This window comes from Panthera tigris, chromosome B3 (assembly GCF_018350195.1).
Source record: "Panthera tigris isolate Pti1 chromosome B3, P.tigris_Pti1_mat1.1, whole genome shotgun sequence".
NCBI classification, from domain to species: domain Eukaryota; kingdom Metazoa; phylum Chordata; class Mammalia; order Carnivora; family Felidae; genus Panthera; species Panthera tigris.
This window is the reverse complement of record NC_056665.1, coordinates 71,839,305-71,860,779: the sequence shown is the minus strand read 5'-3', so window position 1 is coordinate 71,860,779 and position 21,475 is coordinate 71,839,305. Positions and strand designations below refer to the sequence as shown.

At 39.7% G+C, this 21,475-nt stretch overlaps 1 protein-coding gene across 1 annotated transcript in view; it reads right to left on the bottom strand.

Annotated features, from left to right (window-relative positions):
* RPGRIP1 (RPGR interacting protein 1) overlaps positions 1-1,356 on the bottom strand; it is a 47,802-nt gene extending 46,446 nt beyond the window's left edge. Inside the window, 2 exon segments of the mRNA XM_042989357.1 lie at positions 1,038-1,212; positions 1,215-1,356. Of these exon segments, the coding sequence (XP_042845291.1) occupies positions 1,038-1,212; positions 1,215-1,274 (235 nt within the window). The 5' untranslated portion in view covers positions 1,275-1,356.
* Between the last annotated feature and the right edge of the window lie 20,119 nt (positions 1,357-21,475).

Sequence of the window (21,475 nt, the reverse complement as noted above, 5' to 3'; positions counted from 1 at the left end):
GTGGATGTGGGTGTTTTAGGGAAGGGAAGTGATCTGTGTTTAGTGTGATCATTTCATTATCATGCATTAGAGGGGGAAGATTATTAGATTACCCCAAAGCCTTTACAAGATTTTATTTGTACTTTGTACAAACTACAAGGTCCTTAGCATGACCTGAGCTTTATCTTTTTATGATTCCTGTCTCTATCTTTCTTGATGTTGTATTTTTTTTCCTTCACTCTCTTATGTGAATGTACTAGAATCTGATGAAATATAAATTTGATACTAAATGTCAAGGTCCAGCCTAGCAAAAAGAAGTGAGACAAAGGTCTCTTTGACAGTATTTAAAAATCTTCCCAGTAACTATCTACCATGACCTCAGAGTTAAAAGACAGGGGGAAATGGCAGTGGTAACCAAGAGCAGTAATTTGCTTCTCAATTTGAGCTATTAGGTACTAAACAAAATAAAAACAAGGCTCCCAATCACCTCTAAAATGACTGATAAGAATAAAAGGCAGAGAAATTCATTTTCAATACTTTCAATAAAGTGAATGTTTAAAAACGTGATAAATTTAAGAGTTTTCGGGGCACCTGGGTGGCTCAGTCGGCTGAGCATCTGACTTCAGCTCAGGTCATGATCTTGTGGTTTGTGGGTTCGAGCCCCGTGTCGAGCTCTGTGATGACAGCTTGGAGCCTGGAGCCTGCTTTGGATTCTGCATCTCCCTCTCTTTCTGTTCTTCCTCCACTTGCACTCTGTCTCTCTCTCTCTCTCTCTCTCTCTCTCTCTCAAAAATAAAGATTTAAAAAAAATTTAAGAGTTTTCATCCTCCCAAATGAAAACGCATTACAACTGAAAATATATGCATGTGAGGCAGATGTCATGCTTTCTTGATTGTGAATCTGATCTGAGTGCCAGTGTTCGTATTCTAGTTATTCCTGACCCACACAAAAATACAGATCGAGTGAGGGGATATTAGAAATGCTGGTCCAAGCTCCCTTCTCCCACACCAGACATAGAGGATGCCTCATTTGAGAAAGGTCTTCACAGCCTGACCTACCTTTCTCTCTGGACAGCTGAAGTAAGACTCTTCTCTTCTCCTCCAGCTCAGCATCCAGCTGATCCTGCAACTGAGAGACTTTCTGCTGTAGCTGTTCTCCCACAAGCTCGTTGCTCCAGTGAGGCTGATTACTGCTGTCCAGCATGCTGAAAATGGGAAGCAAGAAGCGAGGGGAGAGTTGTCAGATAAATACTCAAAGGTGTGTGATGTGACGTCTTTAATACACAGTTTCAGCATCTCCTGGGCCTAGCACATCATTCATTCCCCTACATGTTTTTTCTGTCCCTGGTTTCTCTGTAACTGTCATTTACCAACTGCCTTGGAACTTTTGGGCCCTACTGAGGAGTTCCTTAGTATCACTTCTGTTTAGGTCTTGGATACCCCACTGAGCAAAGAACCCAAGTCACATCTATTTCCCAAGGAACTTCTCCAGCATGATGGCTTTCTTTAGGTGCAAAACTGTGTACTAAGACATTCTCAGGCCTGCTCAATTAAAAATGAGGAACAGGAGCACGTGGCTGGCTCAGCTGGAAGAGCATGGGACTCTTGGTTGCAGGGTTGTGAGTCTGAACCCCACATTGAGTGCAGAGATTACTTAAATAAATAAACTTTTTTAAAAAATGAGGACCAGAGTCTCCTCTTTTCCTTACTCCACTCCTCTATCTTCACCAATGGCTGGTCTAGAAAATACTGGTCTTTGAACTAGATTATAAATTACTATACTGAAGGGCAGGAATTAAACTTCCCAATGACTGTACCCTGCACACCCCTGTATCTAGCTGCCAAGGCAGACCCATTCTGAGTGTAAAACACACATGGTCAGTCTTTGATTGAAGAGATATTGATAATCAAGCTATTACTTCTTCCTTTATTTTTTTAAGTTTATCTATTTTGAAAGAGAGTTTTGTGCATGTGTGGAGGAGCGGCAGAGACAGAGAAGGAAAGAGAATCTTAAGCAGACTCTGCACTGTCAGCATGGAGTCCGATGTGGGGTTTCAACGCACAAACTGCGAGATCATGACCTGAGCTGAAACCAAGAGTCAGTCAGATGCATAACTGAGGCTCCCCCAAGCTATTATTTTTGCATATGTGTTTTTTCTATTTATCATTGCAATAAATGTGGTCTAAAAACAACTTGCTTAGGCTAGTATTAAGAGTTCTTGGCCCTTCCTATCCATACTTACATGATGATCCAAGAAGATAATGTTCTGAGTGATGAACGGAAGAGGTCAGTAGTAATGTTTGCCATTTGTTTCACTACTTTGGTTCACTGAGTTGAAGAGCATCAGATGTTCCCAGGATGCTCCCATATTACCTCCCCAATCTACCTTCGGCTGCCTTACACTGAGTCAGAAGGCACATTTAACTTTTTTTTTTTTAACTTCCAGGTATTTTAAATTTCAAAATTAATAAATGAATATATGCTTGTTGTGGAAAATCAAGATGATACCGAAGTATATAGATTAAAAGTGAAGGTTCCTCTTTGCCCTACTCTAATCCTTTCATCTCATTAGAGGATTGCAGATTCACACACACATACACACACACACTCACACACAATAAATTAAGTCAGAGTTAACATAGTCTTTTGCAACTTGACTTCTAACAATATGTTTTAGGCATATAGGTCTACTTCATTTTTAACAGCTTCATAGTATTTTATTGTGGGGATGCAACATGATTTATTTAACCAATCCCTATCAAAGGAAATTTGGATGTTTCCACTTTTTTTTTCTATTACCAACAATGCAGTAATTAAAATTCTTATTATACATTATCTTTGCAAATACATGTATATCCATGTTTAACAGTTTGATAGATAGCATCAAATTCCCTTCCAAAAAGACTGTGCTGATTTATATTCTCACTAAGAGTATTGAGTGTAAGCTTCCTCATATCCTTATCAACACTGGGTAGTGTTTTTAGAATGTGAGGACCCTTTTCTATAACTGTCTTTTATAGCAAACAGTGCTCTGGGATCCAAACTTGGTACTTACTTTTCTAAGAGTTTGTCATAATTGTCATTCAGCAATTTTCGTTCTTTTTCCAAATCTTCAACTCTCTCCTGAAACTAAGAATGACAGAAAAGTGCCTGAGATAAAATCCAAACATCGATTTCCTTGCACAGGTCTTTCCTCTTCTGTGGCAGAGTGGGGCTTGGATAGGAGGCTTTCTATGTTCATCTCACATGTCTATGAGGAGCCATTCAACTAGAAAGACTCAAACCAATTTTTAAAGTGTGATAAAAACTTTTATTGGAAATAATGAGGATTCTCTGAAGCAGATTTTCACAGTGTCTGGATTTCTACTGTTAAGGAAATAACGGAACATTATAATACAGCAAAAACTTCAGAGGACACAAGTACAAATCCAAGTTTCCCCCCTAATGGTGTAATCTTGAGCAAATTATTTAATCACTTGGAGCCTCATCTTACTCATTTGAAAAAAATAAACAGCCATATTATTGCTAAGAAGCACTTTTAACATCTCTGAAATTGAAATGTAACTTACAATTTATGCTATCTTTCAATTACTATTGTTATTTACCTCCTTCAGTGTTATCTGCAGGATGGACACATCTTCCAGTTGGCTCTTCAGACTCACAGCCTTCTTGCTCTCCTCCTTCAGTTCTGCCCTGAGCTCATTCACTTGCTTGAGAAGGGCATCATGGGCTGCACTCAGGATTCCCTGATTCTGGGGCAACAGGAAAGTTGCTCTGGGAATGGTCAATATCACTCAGCAGAAATGGTCTCAAGATACCAGCAACCCTAGCATTCCCCAGTGGATGTCAAGAAGAATGATTTTGGTTAATAGCAGGGTCCCTTTGCACTGTAAATTGACCTTTTTTTTCACCCTAGTATTTCTCAGGAAGTATCATTTCCCTGTTAGTGAAGATTTTCCACTCCAGGAACCTATAATTCTTAATTGGAGCATTAATTTTCCCAAGGGTCAAATTATACCCTGGTTCTAAGTGAAGTGTCACCTTTCACAGCTGCGTTTACTTTCTAAGCTATTTGAATGCTTCTTTTTTTTTTTTAATGTTTATTTATTTATTTTGAAAGAGAGAGTGTGTGAGCAGGGGAGGGGCACAGAGATGGGGAGAGAGAGAATCCCAAGTAGGCTCTGTGCTGTCAGCACAGAGTCCGATGTGGGGCTCAATCTCAGCAACTGTGAAATCATGACCTGAGTCAAAATCAAGAGCCAGACGCCCAACCAACTAAACAACCCACATGCCCCCAAAATAAATGTTTTAAAGACTGAATTTATACAATGTATATTCTCCAATAATAATAATACATTTAAGCTAGATCTCAACAACAGAAGGAAAACTGGAAAATTCACCAAAATGTAGAAATTAAATAAAGTACTGACATTAGAAAATGCATTGAGATAAGCGGGGGAAAAGTACAACATACCCAACTTATGAGATTCCATGAAGCAGTGCTCAGAGGGAAATTTACAACTGTAAACAGCACAAATCAATAACCTAACTTTACACCTTAAGGGATAAGAAAATGAAGAGAATGTGTTCTTTCCCTCTGGGTACATGATTCCATTTTAGCTTAGGAGAGATGTTTCTTTAAAAGTTCCTATCAGGCTTTGAATATCAATTTCCAATTTATTTGAATGCTTCTTATGTTGATATACTCTTCCCTTTGCACCCAGCAAGCAATGTTAACTCTAGAAGTTAAGTGTGCATTTTTCTGGTGGACATCTCTGGTAACGAACAGCTGTGGGTGTTCGTGCTGGGAACTCTGCCTTAGTAACTCTCTCTCTCTCTCTCTTTTTTTTTTAATACTAGAGAACCTGTATCTTTTTAAGTTTATTTTCATTTATTTTGAGGGAGAGATAGCAAGCGGGAAAGGAGCAGAGGAAGAGGGAGACAGAGTCTCAAGGAGGCTTTGGGATTTTGGATTTGGACCTGAGCCTAAATCAAGAGTTGGACACTTTTGGGGCGCCTAGGTGGCTCAGTCGGTTGAGCGCCCAACTTCAGCTCAGGTCATGATCTCACGGTCTGTGAGTTCGAGCCCTGCGTCGGGCTCTGTGCTGACAGCTCAGAGCCTGGAGCCTGCTTCAGATTCTGTGTCTCCCTCTCTCTGCCCCTCCCCTACTCATGTTCTGTCTCTCTCTCTCTCTGTGTGTGTCAAAAATTAATAAACGTTAAACAAATTAAAAAAAAAAAGAGTTGGACGCTTAACTGACTGAGCCACCAGGCACCCCTTAGTTACGCTTAATCATGGACATTCATCCAGCTTGATCTGTACTCCACTCACAGGAATGAATGGGGTTGAACATTTAAGAACTCAGAGAAGATATGCAACAAGTTTGCTATATTTCATCACCTTATACATGCTAGAGGAATACTCTTAGGAATTTCTGAACAGATGCTATATAATTCTCTCTAGCAATAGGCTGAAAAATACTATTCTAAATATTTCAGATCTTGTATTTCAGTTTTATGAAAATGGTACAATAAATATCTTCTGACAACAGTAATAGTACATTTGTCTTAATATAAATTATATGTCATAGGGGTGCCTGGGTGGCTCAGTCAATTAAGCGTCTGACTCTTGATTTTGGCTCAGGTCATGATCTCACAGTTTGTGAGTTCAAGTCCCACATAGGGCTCTGTGCTGACAGTTCAGAGTCTGGGTGAGATTCTCTCTCTGCCCCCCTACCCAAATAAATAAACATTAAAAAAAAAGAAATTATATGTCATAATAACTTTAATTTACTTGGCTAAATTCTGGTGTCATATTACTTGAAGATTAATACAAATTTCTTTGGGTTTTATTACTTTTACTACTAAGAAACAGAGATTCAAAGAATCTATTTAGTACCTTCTGGAGCAGAGCTTCATATGCCTGAAAGAAAGAAATACATATTATTCTACTGACATATCAGCTTGATGTTTGTTTTCATATTTATCTCTGTACTACAAACGTTTAAGTGGTTTGTTTAAGAGATATGAGAATTTTTTTAATGTTTTATTTTTTTTGAGAGAGAGGAGACAGAGAGTGAGTGGGGGAGAGACAGAGAGATAGAGGGAGACGCAGAATCTGAAGCAGGCTCCAGGCTCTGGATGTCAGCACAGAGCCTGATGCAGGGCCTGAATCCACAAATCATGAGATCATGACCTGAGCCGAAGTCGGATGCTCAACTGACTGAGCCACCCAGGTGCCCCTAAGAGATATTTAAAAATTCTCACAAATCAAGTCAGTTTGTGTACTTTTTTAAAAACTAATTGCTGCCACTTTTCCCCTGCCTTAGCTTGCCAGGAAGTCTGTGAATATAACAGATGATACAATTTCTTTAAGGAAGGGTCATTTATTCACAATTGTATTGCATTTGGTAGATTATCCAAGAAAAACATTTATTTTCAAAGTAGGTGCTCTTACTCAGCATATTTCAGAAAGCTCTCTTCCCAGTTTCAGAAACAGAAAAAACAATAACCAAACTAACTACAACAGCTATTGTTGGTTGAGCAGTTACTATGTGTTTCATGATCTATTATCTTATGATCAGTACAATTGTTTCACATATATCTCATTTAATTCTCACAGCGTATCTGAGAGGTAGACATTATTACCTGAACCTTAAAAATGAGAAACCCAAAGCTCCGAAGCTAAGTCACTTGCTCAGAGTCATATAGCTATCAAGAGGCAGAAGCAGAACTTTACATCATCTTGTCTAACTCCAGAGTCTGAGCTACTGACCACCATATTTTGCTAAGGGATTAAGAGAATGCATTTTTTTTTTACTACATGTATAAGAAAGGATGACTAGAAAGGTAAACTGCTAGAGAAAAACAAATTGTAAAACCTACATTTTAAAAAAGTGTGGGAGATTACTCACCATTTTAGGCCATCTCCACCCCTCCCACTAACATGGGTAAGTATTTAGAATGGCTTTCTTCCTTTTTTCCTTCAATGTGATGGAGGAATAGATGGAGTTATAGAAAAAAAATGTAATCCTACAAATACTGCTATTTACCCATACAATTTTAAATTATCGTCCATCTCATATTTCCATATTCTGTAGGTGCTACCAAAATTAACCAAATCAAAAGACTACAAGCAGATGTATAGGTCTCTCCAAAATACAGGTTGGGGGGTTGACCTTGTAAAGATCCCTTTGTCCCCATCAGAACAGAAGTACCCAGGGCAGTGCTAACTGAACCCAACCTAGATGAATGACACCACCACCATCTTCTTGCCCACACTAGATACCCAGGGGTCATCTTTATTTCCCCTTTTCCCCCAACCACTCCCTTTTGGTGATGATGTCATTCTTCTATTTCCTGCAAGTTGCCAATTCTCCGTGGGCCTCTCTCCGTGGGCCTCTCTCACTGTCTTGGTGGGAACCCTCATCCTATCTCCTTTGTACCACTGAACTCATTTCATACCTGATCACTTTACTTATACCAGCCAACCTGTATCATTCACTCCACTGCTAGATGATCCTTCCTTGTAGTTTTGTAATTTTTGATAAGTTGAAAATTTCAGAAAAATACTAGAACATATCAGTCACCTATAATTCTACTACCCAGAATTAAGAATTATTGCTTTATAATAGTTTTTAAGGTATTATTTCTTTATTAAAATGTATTTCAAAAAAAGTTCAAACATTAAAAACAAAAGCAAGGTGATCTCTTTGGGGAAAATTGATCACGTTATCAACTTATTTAAAGCCTTTCTGCAGCTCTCCACTGTCAGTGGGATTAAGTCTAAAATCCTGATAAGGCCTCCATGATTTGGACCCTGATGTTTCTCACTTCCATGCCTTGGCCTACACCTCTCCTCCCCTAGAAAACCCTCCCCTCTCTTGCATACTCACTAGCACCTGCTAATCTTTCAGTATCCCAATATTTGGCTCAATAATATACTCTGTTATGAATCTTTTTTGGATCCCATACCCCATTCTCTGGTAGATCTGACTACTTTCTGTTGTGTCCCCAATACCCTGTATGCAGATAGCTGTACTTGTTAACATCTTGTTCTCTCTGTCTCTGGTAAGTTCCTCGAAGGCATGAGCTGTCTTACATTGTAATCTTTGTGTCAAATGCTTTGCACAGTTCCTGACACTCAATAAATATTTATCCAATAAAAGAATGGTGCTAATCTATCACTTAGACCCTTGATGCCCTATTTCCACCATTCAGATAGGAGTTTCTATTGTGTGGTAATGAGAAAAGACCATGAGCCTTGGTGTCAGATAAACCTAGACTCAAAGTCTGCTCTGCCCCTTACTATTTTTATGACTTGAGCAATTTACTTAACTTTTTTGAGGCTCAGTTCCCCCATCCATTAAATGTTCTTACATTGAGGGTTGTTCTCAGGCTTAAACTCTGGGACTGAGTCTAGCACATACAGAGTGCTTAGTAAAGACTAGTCTCCTTCCCTTCCCCTGTGACTGCTCTTGGCTTCCCAACTTAATTACATTATCATTGTAGCCACTGGCTGGGAACTTAACCCTGAGCACAAGTTAACCCCACTTAATTCTACCTTAGAAGGCAGGGCTTGAGCTTTCTTCCTAATAGAGAGATAATGGGAATACTGGAAAGAGAATAGACTCTGAACTGCAAGGTGTGGATTTGAATATCCCCTATAAGTTTTGAGACGAGTAATTTAATTTCTCTCAGTTGTGGTCTTCCATGTGTAAATGGAGAAAATAATTCTAACTGGCTCTTTTCCCCCCAACCTGGCGACAGACAGTTTCAGTTGGACCTGGATGCCCAATTGGACCCAGGGCTTCTCAAACAGCCAAGGATCCCAGGGTTCTATGATTTAAGGTACCACAGACCATCCCACGCTAACTTGCCCTGGAAGCTCACCTCTTGAACTTCTGTTAATTGTGCTCTTGTTGCTACCAACGAGGTATTCCTTTCATGTAGAAGCTTCTTAAGACGAATCAGCTCTATATTCTCCTTAATGGAAGCTCTGGACAAAGAAGACAGTGCTGAAACATTCTCTCTGTGAATGGACAGAGTTAAACACCTTTCCCCCAACACTGCACCAAGAACATCTTCCTCTTCCTCTTGCATTTTTATCTTGCCCACAACATAGCAGAAGTAGGAAGCAAATGTATACCCCAATAAATAACCTCTTTTCTCCCATTTCCCTTTCACACCAGCTGAGATTTGAGAGAGAGACTACCAACCTTAAAACTCTGTGTTCTGAGAAAACATAATAGCTATTTTGAAAATTATGGTGCTTACAGCTTCCCATAAACTTTGCAAAGTCCAACTGAATCTGAGTCTTGTTTCCTTTGAGAAACTGGAAAGGTTTGGGTATGGAGAACACAAGGGAAGATTATTATTTCTGAACCTAGGAGATCATATTTTCTTTATTATTTGAAAGGTATTCAGGAGGATTTGGGTTCATTAGACTCTATCTCAGGGATTCCCAGTCCCAACTGCTTATTAGAATCATCTGGAGAAATCTTTATAATTGTACTGCATGAACTCCACTCCCACATAATTGAAAGGGAATCTCTGGAATAGGGCCCAGACTTCTGTAGGGTTTTATCTATTTTTTAATTTTCAGAATCTGTTTACATGAAATAAATTATAAGATACACATGCTTTTTCTTTTATATAACTTATTTACCTGTTTATTTTTATGTGGTATGTTCCATATTGTATTATCTCATATATTATTTTTTGTTTTCTTAATCAATATTGTCTTTTTTTGATTAGAACATTTCTTTTTTTTCTCCAAATTTTTATTCAAATTCCAGTTAGTTAACATGCAGTGTAATATTGGTTTCTGGTGTAGAATTCAGTGATTCATCACTTACATACAACATCCAGTGCTCATCACAACAAGTACCATCCTTAATACCCATCGCCTATTTAACCCATCCCCTCACCCACCTCCTCTTCAGGCTTCTTTGGTTTTATTTATTTGTTTTTTAGATTTTTATTTTTGAGAGAGTGAGTGGGGGAGAGAGAGAGGGAAACAAAGGATCCCAAGTGTGCTCTGCACTGACAGCACAGAGCCTGATGTAGGGCTCGACCTTACAAGCCGTGAGATCATGACCTGAGCTAAAGTGGGATGCTTAACCAACTCAGACCCCCCCAGACACCACCCTCCGACTTCTTTGGTTTTAAAACATCTCCAGTTGAAAACTATGTTTGAACATGGATGTTTATAGCAATTTCATTCATAATTGCCAAAATTTGGAAGCAACCAAGATGTCCTTCAGTAGGTGAATGGATAAAAACACTGTGGTACATCCAGACAATGGAACATTATTCAGTGCTAAAAGAAATGAGCTATCAAGCCATGAAAAGACATGCAGGAGACCTAAATGCATACTGCTAAGTGAAAGAAGCCAATCTGAAAAGACTACATAGTATATGATTCCAACTATATGACATTCTGGCCAAAGGCAAAGTCAGAAAAACAGTAGAAAGATCAACGGTGCGGGGGGTGAGGGGGAAGGGAGGGATGAACAGGCAGGGAGCACAGAGGATGTTTAGGGCAGTGAATCTATTCTGTATAATACTGTACTGGTAGATACATGTCATCATACATTTGTCCAAACCCATAGAATGTGCAACACCCAGAGTGAACCCTAAGGTAAACTATGGACTCTGGGTGATAATGATATATCAGTGCGGGTTCATCCATGGTCACAAAAATACCACTCTGGTATGGGAGACTGATAGTAAGGGAGGCTGTGGGGGCGGGAAATGAGGGATATATGGGAAATCTCTGTACTTTCTGCTCAATTTTGCTATGAATCTAAAACTCATAAATCTAAAAAAATAAAGTCTACTTTTAAAAAAAAAGTTCTCCAGGGGCACCTGGGTTGTTCAGTCAGTTAGGCAACAGACTCTTGATTGCAGCTCAAGTCATGATCTCACAGTTTGTGAATTCGAGCCCCACATCAGGCTCTAGACTGACAGTGCCAAGCCTGCTTGGGATTCTCTCTCTCTCCTTCTCTCTCTGCCCCTCCCCCAATCATTCTCTCTCCCTGCCTCCCTCTCTCACTCTCTCTCCCCCTCTCACTCTCAAAAATAAATAAATCAAATCAAATAAAGTTCTCCAAAGACTGATGCACATTGAGAGCTGAGAACTCCTATCTGTGACGAGGACGAAACAGTTTTCTTTCTGTGAAGTGAAGCAGCAAATCTTCTAATTTACATAAACATTCTCTTTAGGTTAATCCATTTCTTAACCCACATAGGAATCCAGGTCTATTTCTCAGACTGAATTTAACCCCAGGCATTCTCCTTTCCTCTGAGACAGAGGAAAGATACCAGTAAGAATCTCTTACTTTTCCAGTTCATATGGCTTGAGGCATGGAATGCTGCACTCTTACCGAAGCTCTGTGGCCTTCTGAGCACACCCCAAAGACCTTCTCTGTTCAAAATCTTCATCTTTGGACCACATTTTCTCAGGAGACTTGGGTGGTTCTTCCAACAGCATCGTATTGCTGGTCACAATATGAGCACTGTTAAGGCATGCACAGACCAATGAGTTTAGTCATAATTATGACTTTGCTGAAAGAAATTATACTGCTAGAATTAGGAACATTAAACACAAAAAGAAGACATAGAAATTGCTGTTCTAGGCATTTAGAACTGAGTTCTCACATGTATGAAAAGAAATTAGAGGAGTTAGTAATTTTGGTATATGTGATGGTTAATCTTACAAAATATAGCTTTCAAGTGTCAAACAGAAGTATAAATTAATTATGACCTAAGGGAGAAAAATATAAAGGGAAAGAGACAGAATACCTTCACTTAAGGAAAAGGCCTTTATTTGCCTTTTTTTCAAAGACAGACAGATGCTGATTTCCCATCTTTTAAGCAATGAAGTTGGAATTTGACCTAGAGTTGACTTTCAGCTTCTCTGATTATGCTGGAAAGATTTGAAAATGCCAACATTCACTTGTTCCCTAAATAATGTATTTCCAATTAAAGCTGAAGGAGTAACAGTGCAGGATAAAGGAGTAAGAACTTACAGTTCACTGGATTCACTGTATATTTCACTTCTGATCTTTTCATTTGTCACGTGTTCCTTGAATGTAGGAGGGGCTGTGTAGCTCAGCCTGTCACTGGGCTCTGGAAGTTTAGACAGAAGATGCAAACTCTGCAATAGATTTCTCCAGAAGACTAAGGGCTAAAAGTAGGGAGCTTTGAGACCTGGGGGGAAATCCTTATAATAACCGCTGATCTCAGGGGAGGGGGTCTCAGTCTTTACTCTTTTTTCTTTTTCCTCAATTCTTTTTTTTTTTTTTTAATTTATTCATTTTTGAGAGAGAAAGAGAGAGAGAGCTGGGAGGGAGGGAGACAGACAGACACACACAGAGAGAGAGAGAGAGAGAGAGAGAGAGAGAGAATACTAAGCAGGTTCCACGCTTGTCAGCACAGAGTCCAACTTGGGGGTTGAACTCACCAAACCATGAGATTGTGACCTGAGCCAAAATCAAAGAATTGCTTAACTGCCTGAGCTACCACAGGCATCCCTCTCAGTCTTTACTCTTGCATAGATATGCAAATACAGACTTAATAAATGAGTGGGACTACAGACTGTCAAGTAAGAGAGTATAAATGGGAAGAAGAAAGCTGCAAAGAAGAAAGGGACTATGTGTCTAAAACTCTAATGCATCTTTACCTCTGATGCTGGGTATATAACTCATACTCAATAATGCTGAAGTCAAACTGAACTTAAACTTAGACTTAACTAAAGACAACAAATTCCTATGGACCTAAATCAGGGATGAGGAGGCTAGGTGAAGGAAATTTACACAAAAAAATTTTACTTAATTCAATGTTGGGTTTCCTAGCAGCCATAGACTCTTAGCCATTTGGAATACAGGAAGAAAAGAAATCTCAACTTCTCACTTACAGCCTGATTTCTAAGCTTGGACTTCAGAATTTCCAGGTGCCCCTGCAAAGTTTTGATTATGTATATGTGCATTTTTCTTGGGAGGAGGCCTCGGTTTGATCATGGGCTCAAAGGCGTCCACTTTCCAAAAAAAGCTAATAATCCCGGTTTTAGACGCACAGCATTAGTCCAGGGTCCCATAGTTCCCGTAGAGGGACCTGTCCTAAAATCACTCATCATCAAGGATAATTCTAATCTACTTTCTAGGCCCCCTGCATAACTTGGTCAGCAGAATTCCTGTTTCCCTTGTCTGCTTCTCTCCTCTCTGGTACTTCATGGTGAACTGAGAATTGTGAACCTGACATCTCACCAGGAGAAAAAAGATTTTAGGAAGGTAGAAACTACTGGGAAAAAGAGCAGGTGGAATAAAGCAGTAAGGAGGAAAATGTGGCTGCCAAATCAATCCTTCCCAGGATTTCAGCCCTGTTGGAAACTTGGTCCTGAACCTTACCCCTCTTGGGTTTCTCGGGAACCGGCGCACCGGCCGTGCGGAGCTGTCTGTGTCCCGCGTGGACCCGAGGCTGGCTGCGGCGGGGAGCTGGGGGGCCGACGCGCTGGAACTGCAGCTGCAGCCCATGCAGCAGGGGGCGCTGGTGCTTAGTGGGGGGCTGTCGCCACCCCGCCTTCCGCCGCCGCGGTGCAGGCTGTTGGGCTTCCACCACCTCTGCCCTCAGGTCCCGGCCAGAAGCCATGAGCCGACGCAACGCTGTCCTCATCCTAAGGGCAAAAGTAGAGCCGGTGGAAGGGGCCTTTCCAGTTCTGTGAGTTATTATTTCTACAGTTCATTTGGTGGCAAATCATCATGAACTGATCTCTGATATAAATTTATCTACTGTGGTCCATTACCGATACTTTAAAAAATTAATTTTCTATCCCCAATACACTGTAAGTTTTTGAGGACAGGGAGGTTGTGGTATCCATCTTTGTCCATTCTATTGCAATAAAAAAGTGGGGGGGGGGCGGGGTTCGTCAATGTATTTATTTATATATTTATTTTTAAATAATATACATTGGCTTCTGTCCTAATAAATTGTGATTATGTTACAACATAAACAAAAATACTAATTTTTAAAGAATTGGTAATTAAATATAAGCATAAATTTTAATATTTACTTCTCCCATCCCACTTGTCTGCACACCCCCGTATATGTACCCAACTTTAAGGATTACTCTCCTACAGCCTCTAGTATACACCCCTATAGCCCCTAGTATATATTGAGACTTACCTATGGTGGACAATCACTGTTTGTCATCTTTTTTTTTAAATTAATCTCTACACCCAATGTGGGGCTCGAACTCACAATCCTGAGATCAAGAGTCTCATGCTCCACAGACTGAGTCAGTCAGGTGCCCCCCACTATCTGTCATCTTGACCTAAAATCATGCTTTCAACCCTTATCATCCAATTCTGTGGTCCCCCTGCCTGCCAGTTCTGACATACTATGTGGCTTTGGGCACGTCATTAACCTTTTGTGATCAGTTTCCTCATCTATGAATAAACATAAAAATAGTACCTGCCTCATTAGATTGTTAGGAGAAGTGAATTAAATAAATATACGTAAAGTGTTTAGAACAGTGCTGTGCAGGGGTGCCTGGGTGGCTCAGTCAGTTAAGTGTCTGACTCTTGGTTTCAATTCAGGTCATGATCTCACCCTTTGTGAGTTTGAGCCCAGCCTGTTTCAGATTCTGTCTCCCTCTCTTTCTGCCCCTACCCCACTCACACTGTCTCTATCTCAAAAATAAATAAAACATTAAAAAAATTTTTTTAAAGAAAATGAACAGTGCTGTGCATTGTGAGCACTGTAAAAGTTAGCTATTATTATTATTATTACATATCATATCCAGATAAAGAAATCAAGTCATGAAACAGCCGGGTAAACTGCCCAAAGCCAAGGGTGATGGAATCTAATTTTTAGCCACTTAATATCTATAATCTCAAGTACTTTTTGGTTATCAACCAAGAAGCAATATTTTTTGGCCTATGCAACCTTCTGCTTTCACCAGATTCTCAAGTTCTCTGCAATATAAAAGAATCTCTCACTCTGAAGAGTGTTGGCATACAATGGAAGCCTGTATCCTGTAGATTCTACATGCAGCTTTGAACCACTCCTGGGGATTACCAGTGAGAAAGCAAAAAGATGCTCTTGACATTGGGGAGTAGGTCTAACCTAACTAGTTCCCGGTGTTGTGTGAAGCTGGCCTGTTGTTCACAGCTAGGTCATGTTATTATCCTGTTGGACACAATCGCACACAACACCAACATCAGACAAGGCCACTGAGACCATGATAGAGTGATACTGAACAAGGCCACCATATAATTTCATCTAAACACAAACACAAGGTCACTGTGCTGCACACAAAATACCAAACATTCTCCTTTCCTGGTTAATAAGTGAGTGCTATTCTAACCAATTACAGCTTTAGCTTCACTCCAGTCTACCTTCCCTGCAGATAATGATTAACTGAGATATCCAAATGCGGAGTTGTCCCTGCTTTCTAACGGTATCACATCTGGAGCAAACTCCTGTTACCCTTGGACCCTCCCACAAATAACCCAACTGAAGCTCAAATCCTGTAATAGATTTTTTTTCTAACACATTCTTACTGAAATGACTGTATCATCTATGGGGTGCATTTCTCTAGCTGCAGTGAATAATAAACCCAACTTGCTCAACTATAGGTGTGTTCCTGCTACTCTTTGGCTGGAAGGCATTGACACCAATATCTTTAAAATATGTCCTAGAGATAAACTCTGAACTTTCAGAACTTCTATTCTTCCCATCTGTTAATCTATCCACACTCCATCTCAGATTCCTCTCCAGGTCTCATCCCAAGAGATGCCCTTTTGAAAGCCAATAACTTAAGGTTACCGTACACGGTATATTTCGGAGGGCTTTTTAGCACAGTTACTCACTAGTTGTGACTTTAGGCAAGTTACTTAACCTTTTTATGTTTTCTTTTCCTCTTAATAGTACCTCCTCCCTCATAGTATTAAATAAGTTAATTGCATTTATAATAAGTTAGTTAATATACATAAAGCACTTCTAATATGCCTGATACAGGAAATGATCAATATGATTTTTGGTTTTGTTTTGCAAATAAAAACCTCCTTCTCTGACTTGCCCCTGTTCCCCTTTGTTCCCCAGCTTAAGGAGAACACAAGGTACCTTTTGATCTCATCCTGTTGCTTCCAATAAAGCTCCTTCACCAACATGTGCTCTTCACGAAGACGAAACAAGCTGTCCTCCAATTCTTCCCGGCTCATTCTGCTCAGGGGTGGTTGAGTTTTTATATTCTTACCTAAAGTCCCAGAAAAGGGTAAAGAGAGATTATTTTTACGTGTAATTTTTTTTAATCCATCAGGTCTCTCATCACATTTTGTCTAGAGGGCTTCAATCTATCTGAGTCGTGTGTTTGAAAGGAAATTCAGGAAGTATATGAAATGTGTGCTAATGGACCTCTTTATCATTCCATAGCATTCCTGGATATGAAATATCATTCTGTATTGTTTCAGCACAAGGTATGACTCAATCTCCTGTCTAGAAAGTACATTCTCTTTATAAAAACATCAAATTGGGCTGTCAGTCTACTTAATTTTTTTTAAATTTACTCTTCTATTTTTTCTACTTACTAGATAATTTGGACATAGACAAAGACTGTGCCCACAACCATCTTCAAACCCTTACTAAGGAAATGGATAGAAACCTTTCTTGATTACCAAAGAGTCATCTAATTTGTTTTTGTGGTCTGGAGAAACCGTTCCCAAAGTTGCCTCCTTGAAATACAGCATCTGCTTGTTCTAAGCAGAGGAAACTAGAGCACACTTTTCAGTGTGTTGATGTTCACTGGCCCAGACTCAGCTCTTGATTGCATGGGAAAGAACCTAAAACTCCAGCAATCAAAATACAGCTCTTTCCCTGAAAGAGAGCGCTCAGAACTTCAGTCTCAGAACCACCTCAGCCACCACTATCCCCTCTCTGGTCTATCCTTTGGAAAAGGTAAGTTTTTTAAAAAACAGGTTTATTAAAGTATAGTTAGCATGTAATATGCTGAATATATTTAAAGTGTAAAATTTGGTCAATTTTGACAAGTGTTAGAACTGTGAAGCCTTCACAGTTAAGATAACAAACATATCCATGATAGCCAAGTTTCCTTGGCCCCTTTGTGACCCATTCCTCTCTACTCCATCCTAACCCCAATTCTACTTTAGTTCCCAGGAAACCACTGATATATTTTATGTCACTATAGATTCAATTCTTTAGAATTTGATATAGATCAAATCATCCATTATGTACCCATTTTATTTTTTAGTTTTTGGGGGGCTGTTTTGACCTTTTTCACTCAGTATAATTATTTTGAGATTCATCCATGGTGTTTCTTATATCAATAGTTCCTTTTGGTTGCTGGTAGTATTTCACTGTACAGATACACCATAATTTATCCATTTGGTGGACATTTGAATTATTTCCAGGTTTTGGCTATTACAAATAGAGCAGCTATGAAAATATATCTATAAGTCTTTATATAGACATTTTTTAATTTCTCTTGGGCAAATATGTAGGAATGAAATAGCTGGGTCATAAGATAGGTGTATATTTAACTTTTTAAAAATCTGCCAAATTGTTCTCCAAATATGCATATCTCACAATATATAATATTACATATATCTTTATTATTTCTTGGAACCACTTGAAAGTAAGTTGTACACATCATGTCCATTACTTTTTTTTTTTAAGTTTATTTATTTTTGACAGAGACAGAGACAGTGTGAGCAGGGGAAGGGCAGAGAGAGGGGGAAGACAGAATCCCAAGCAGGCTCCATGCTGTTAGTACAGAGCCCAATGCAAGCCTTTAACTACTAAATTGTAAGATCATGACCTGAGCCAAAACCAAGAGTGGGACGCTTAATCAACTGAGCCACCCAGACACCTCTGTCCCATTACTTTTAAACATGTTATTGTATATTTCCTAAAAACAAGGACATAGCCATAGAATAATTCTCATTCCATTACTCCTACATTTATTAGTTGGAATTGTACTATAAGGGAAAGATCTCCCTTCAATAAATTTATTTATTACTTAACATATTTATATACATATTTATATAACCTCATGGATTATACATGTTATACAATCTCATGTTATACAATTATAACATATTTATACACTTTCATGGATTCCTATTTTAGTCAATGGGTTATAATCCATTGATACCATACACTTTTCCCCCAGAATTTATTATTTTTTTATTAAAAATTATTTTTAATGTTTATTTATTTTTGAGAGAGACAGAGCATGAGCAGGAGAGGGGCAGAGAAAGAGGGAGACACAGAATCTGAAGCAGACTCCAGGGTCTGAGCTGTCAGCACAGAGCCCGGCATGGGGTTTGAATTCACGAACCATGAGATCATGACCTGAACTGAAGTAGGATGGTCAACCAACTGAGCCACCCAGGCACCTCTAATTTTTATTTCTTTTTAGAGAGAGAGCATACAAGCAGGGGAGGGACAGAGAAAGAGAGAGAGAGAGAATCCCAGGGAGGCTTTATGCCCAGCGTGTGGAGCCCAGTGTGGAGCTTGATCTCATGACTATGAGATCATGACCAGAGCCAAAATCAAGAGTTGGAGGCTTAACTGACTGAGCCATCCAGGCATCCCTATCATTATTCATCTTCACGCTCAAACTGTCCCAGATTCAGCCAGTGTGAGCCCTTCCAGCTGGTTCTGGTGTCCTTTTAAAATATCTTCATGGGGGGCACCTGGGTGGTTCAGTCGGTTAAGTGTCTGACTTCTGCTCAGGTCATGTTATCACAGTCTGTGAGATCGAGCCCCGCATCAGGCTCTGTGCTGACAGCTCAGAACCTGGAGCCTGCTTTGGATTCTGTGTCTCCCTCTCTCTCTGCTCCTCCCCTGCTCATGCTCTGTCTCTGTCTCAAAAACAAATAAAAACATTTTTTGGGGCGCCTGGATGGCTCAGTCGGTTAGGCGTCCGACTTCAGCTCAGGTCATGATCTCGTGGTCCGTGAGTTCGAGCCCCGCATCGGGCTCTGGGCTGATGGCTCAGAGCCTGGAGCCTGCTTCCGATTCTGGGTCTCCCTCTCTCTCTGCCCCTCCCCCATTCATGCTCTCTCTCTGTCTCAAAAATAAATAAATGTTAGGGGCGCCTGGGTGGCTCAGTCGGTTAAGCATCCGACTTCGGCTCAGGTCATGATCTCACGGTCTGTGAGTTTGAGCCTCGCGTCGGGCTCTGTGCTGACAGCTTGGAGCCTGGAGCCTGCTTCCGATTCTGTGTCTCCCTCTCTCTCTGCCTCTCCCCTGCTCATGCTCTGTCTCTCTCTGTCTCAAAAATAAATAAAACATAATTTATTAAAGAAATAAATAAAAATAAAAAAATAAATAAACGTTAAAGATTTTAAAATAAAAATAAATAAATAAAAACATTTTTTAAAAATTAAAAAAAATAAAATATCTTCATGGGAGCACTTCTTGATCTCAGGGTGTGAGTTCAAGCCCAATGTTCGGCATGGAGCCAACTTAAAAAAAAAAAAAAGACAAAAAAACCTATCGGGGGGACCTGGCTGTCTCAGTTGGTAGAACATGTGACTCTTGATCCTGGGTCTTGAGTTCAAGCCCCACATTGGGTGTAGAGATTACTTAAAAACAAACAAACAAACAAACAAACCAAAAACTAAGATCTGGGTGACATGAAAAGATATTCAACATCACTAATAATCAGGGAAATGCAAATTAAAGCCACAATGAGATATATCACCTTATATCTGTCAGAATGGCTAGTATCAAAAAGACAAGAAATATCAAGTGTCGGTGTAGATGTAGAGAAAAAGGAACCCTCATGCAACGTTGGTGGGAACACAAATTGATGTAGACACTGTGGAAAACAGTATGGAGTTATCTCAAAAAATTAAAAATAGAATTACCATATGATCCAGTAATTCAGCTACTGGGTATTTACCATAAAAAAAACAAAAACACTAGTTTCAAAAGATATATGCACTTCTTATGTTTACTTCAGCATTATTTAGAATAGCCAAGATATGGGAACAATGCAGGGAGCCTGGGTAGCTCAGTCGGTTAAGTGTCCAACTCTTGATTTTGGCTCAGGTCATGATCCCAGGGTCATGGAATTGAGCCCCACATTGGGCTCTGTGCTGAGCGTGGAGCACACCGAGGATTCTTTCTCTCTCTCCCTCTGCCCCTTTTCCTAGCTCTAAAATTAAAAATAATAATAATAAGGAAACAACCCAAGATAGATGAATGGATAAAGGAGATGTGGTATGTATATAGGGGTGCCTGGGTGGCTCAGTCGGTTGACTGTCCAACTTCAGCTCAGGTCATGATCTTGTGGTTCATGAGTTCAGGCCCCATGTCGGGGCTCTGTGCTGACAGCTCAGAGCCTGGAGCCTGCTTTGAATTCTGTGTCTCTTCCTCTCTCTGCCCCTCCCTGTCTTGTGCTCTGTCTTTGTCTCTGTCTCTCTCTCAAAAAGAAATAAACATTTAAAAAAAAAAGATATGATATATACGTTGGAATATTACTCAGCCATAAAAATAAGATCTTGCCATTTGTAACAACTTGGATGAGCCTAGAAGGTATTATTAATGACATAAGTCAGGTAAAGACAAATACAATATGATTTTACTTATATGTGCAATCCAAAAAAAAAAAAAAAAGCAGTAACAAACCCATAAATACAAAGAACCAACTGGTGAGTGGAAGGGGTAGAAGGATGGGCAAAATGGAGGAAGGAGAGTGGGAGTTATGGAATGAATAAGTCACAGGGATGAAAGGTACAACATAGGGAATACAGTCAATGGTGTTGAATAGTGACAGATGGTAGCTACACTTGTAATGAGCACAGATAGTGTAAGTAAAGAGATCATGAATCACTATGCTGTACACCTAAAACTAATGAAACATTGTATGTCAACTATACTTCAATTAAAAAAAAAGTTTCTCAGGGCACCTGGGTGGCTCAGTCAGTTGAGTGTCCGACTTTGGCTCAGGTTATGATCTCACGGTTTGTGAGTTCAAGACCCATGTTGGGCTCTGTTCTGACAGCTCAGAGCCTTGGGCCTGCTTTGGATTCTGTGTCTCCTTTCTCTCTCTACCCCTCCCCTGCTTGTGCACACTCTCTCTCTCTCTCTCTCTCAGAAATAAACATTAAAAATTTTTTTAAAAAGTTTTTTTTCCTCCAAAGTATCTAAAATAAATTCAATATTGCTTAGAATGGAGGGAATAAAATAGATATAACTTCCAAACCAATGAACTTACAAAATAATGCAGCTGATTGCTAGGCCACTTAGCTTAATAGAAAAGAAAGTATGGTCACTAGGAAGAAAAAAATTTTTTAATGTTTATTTATTTTGAGAGAGAGTGTGTGTGAGCAAGAGAGGGGAAGAGAGGGAGAGAGAGAATCCCAAGCAGGCTCTACACTGTCAGCACAGAGCCCAATGTGGAGCTCAATCCCATGACACTGGGATCATGACCTGAGCCGAAAACAAGAGTAGGACACTTAATTCA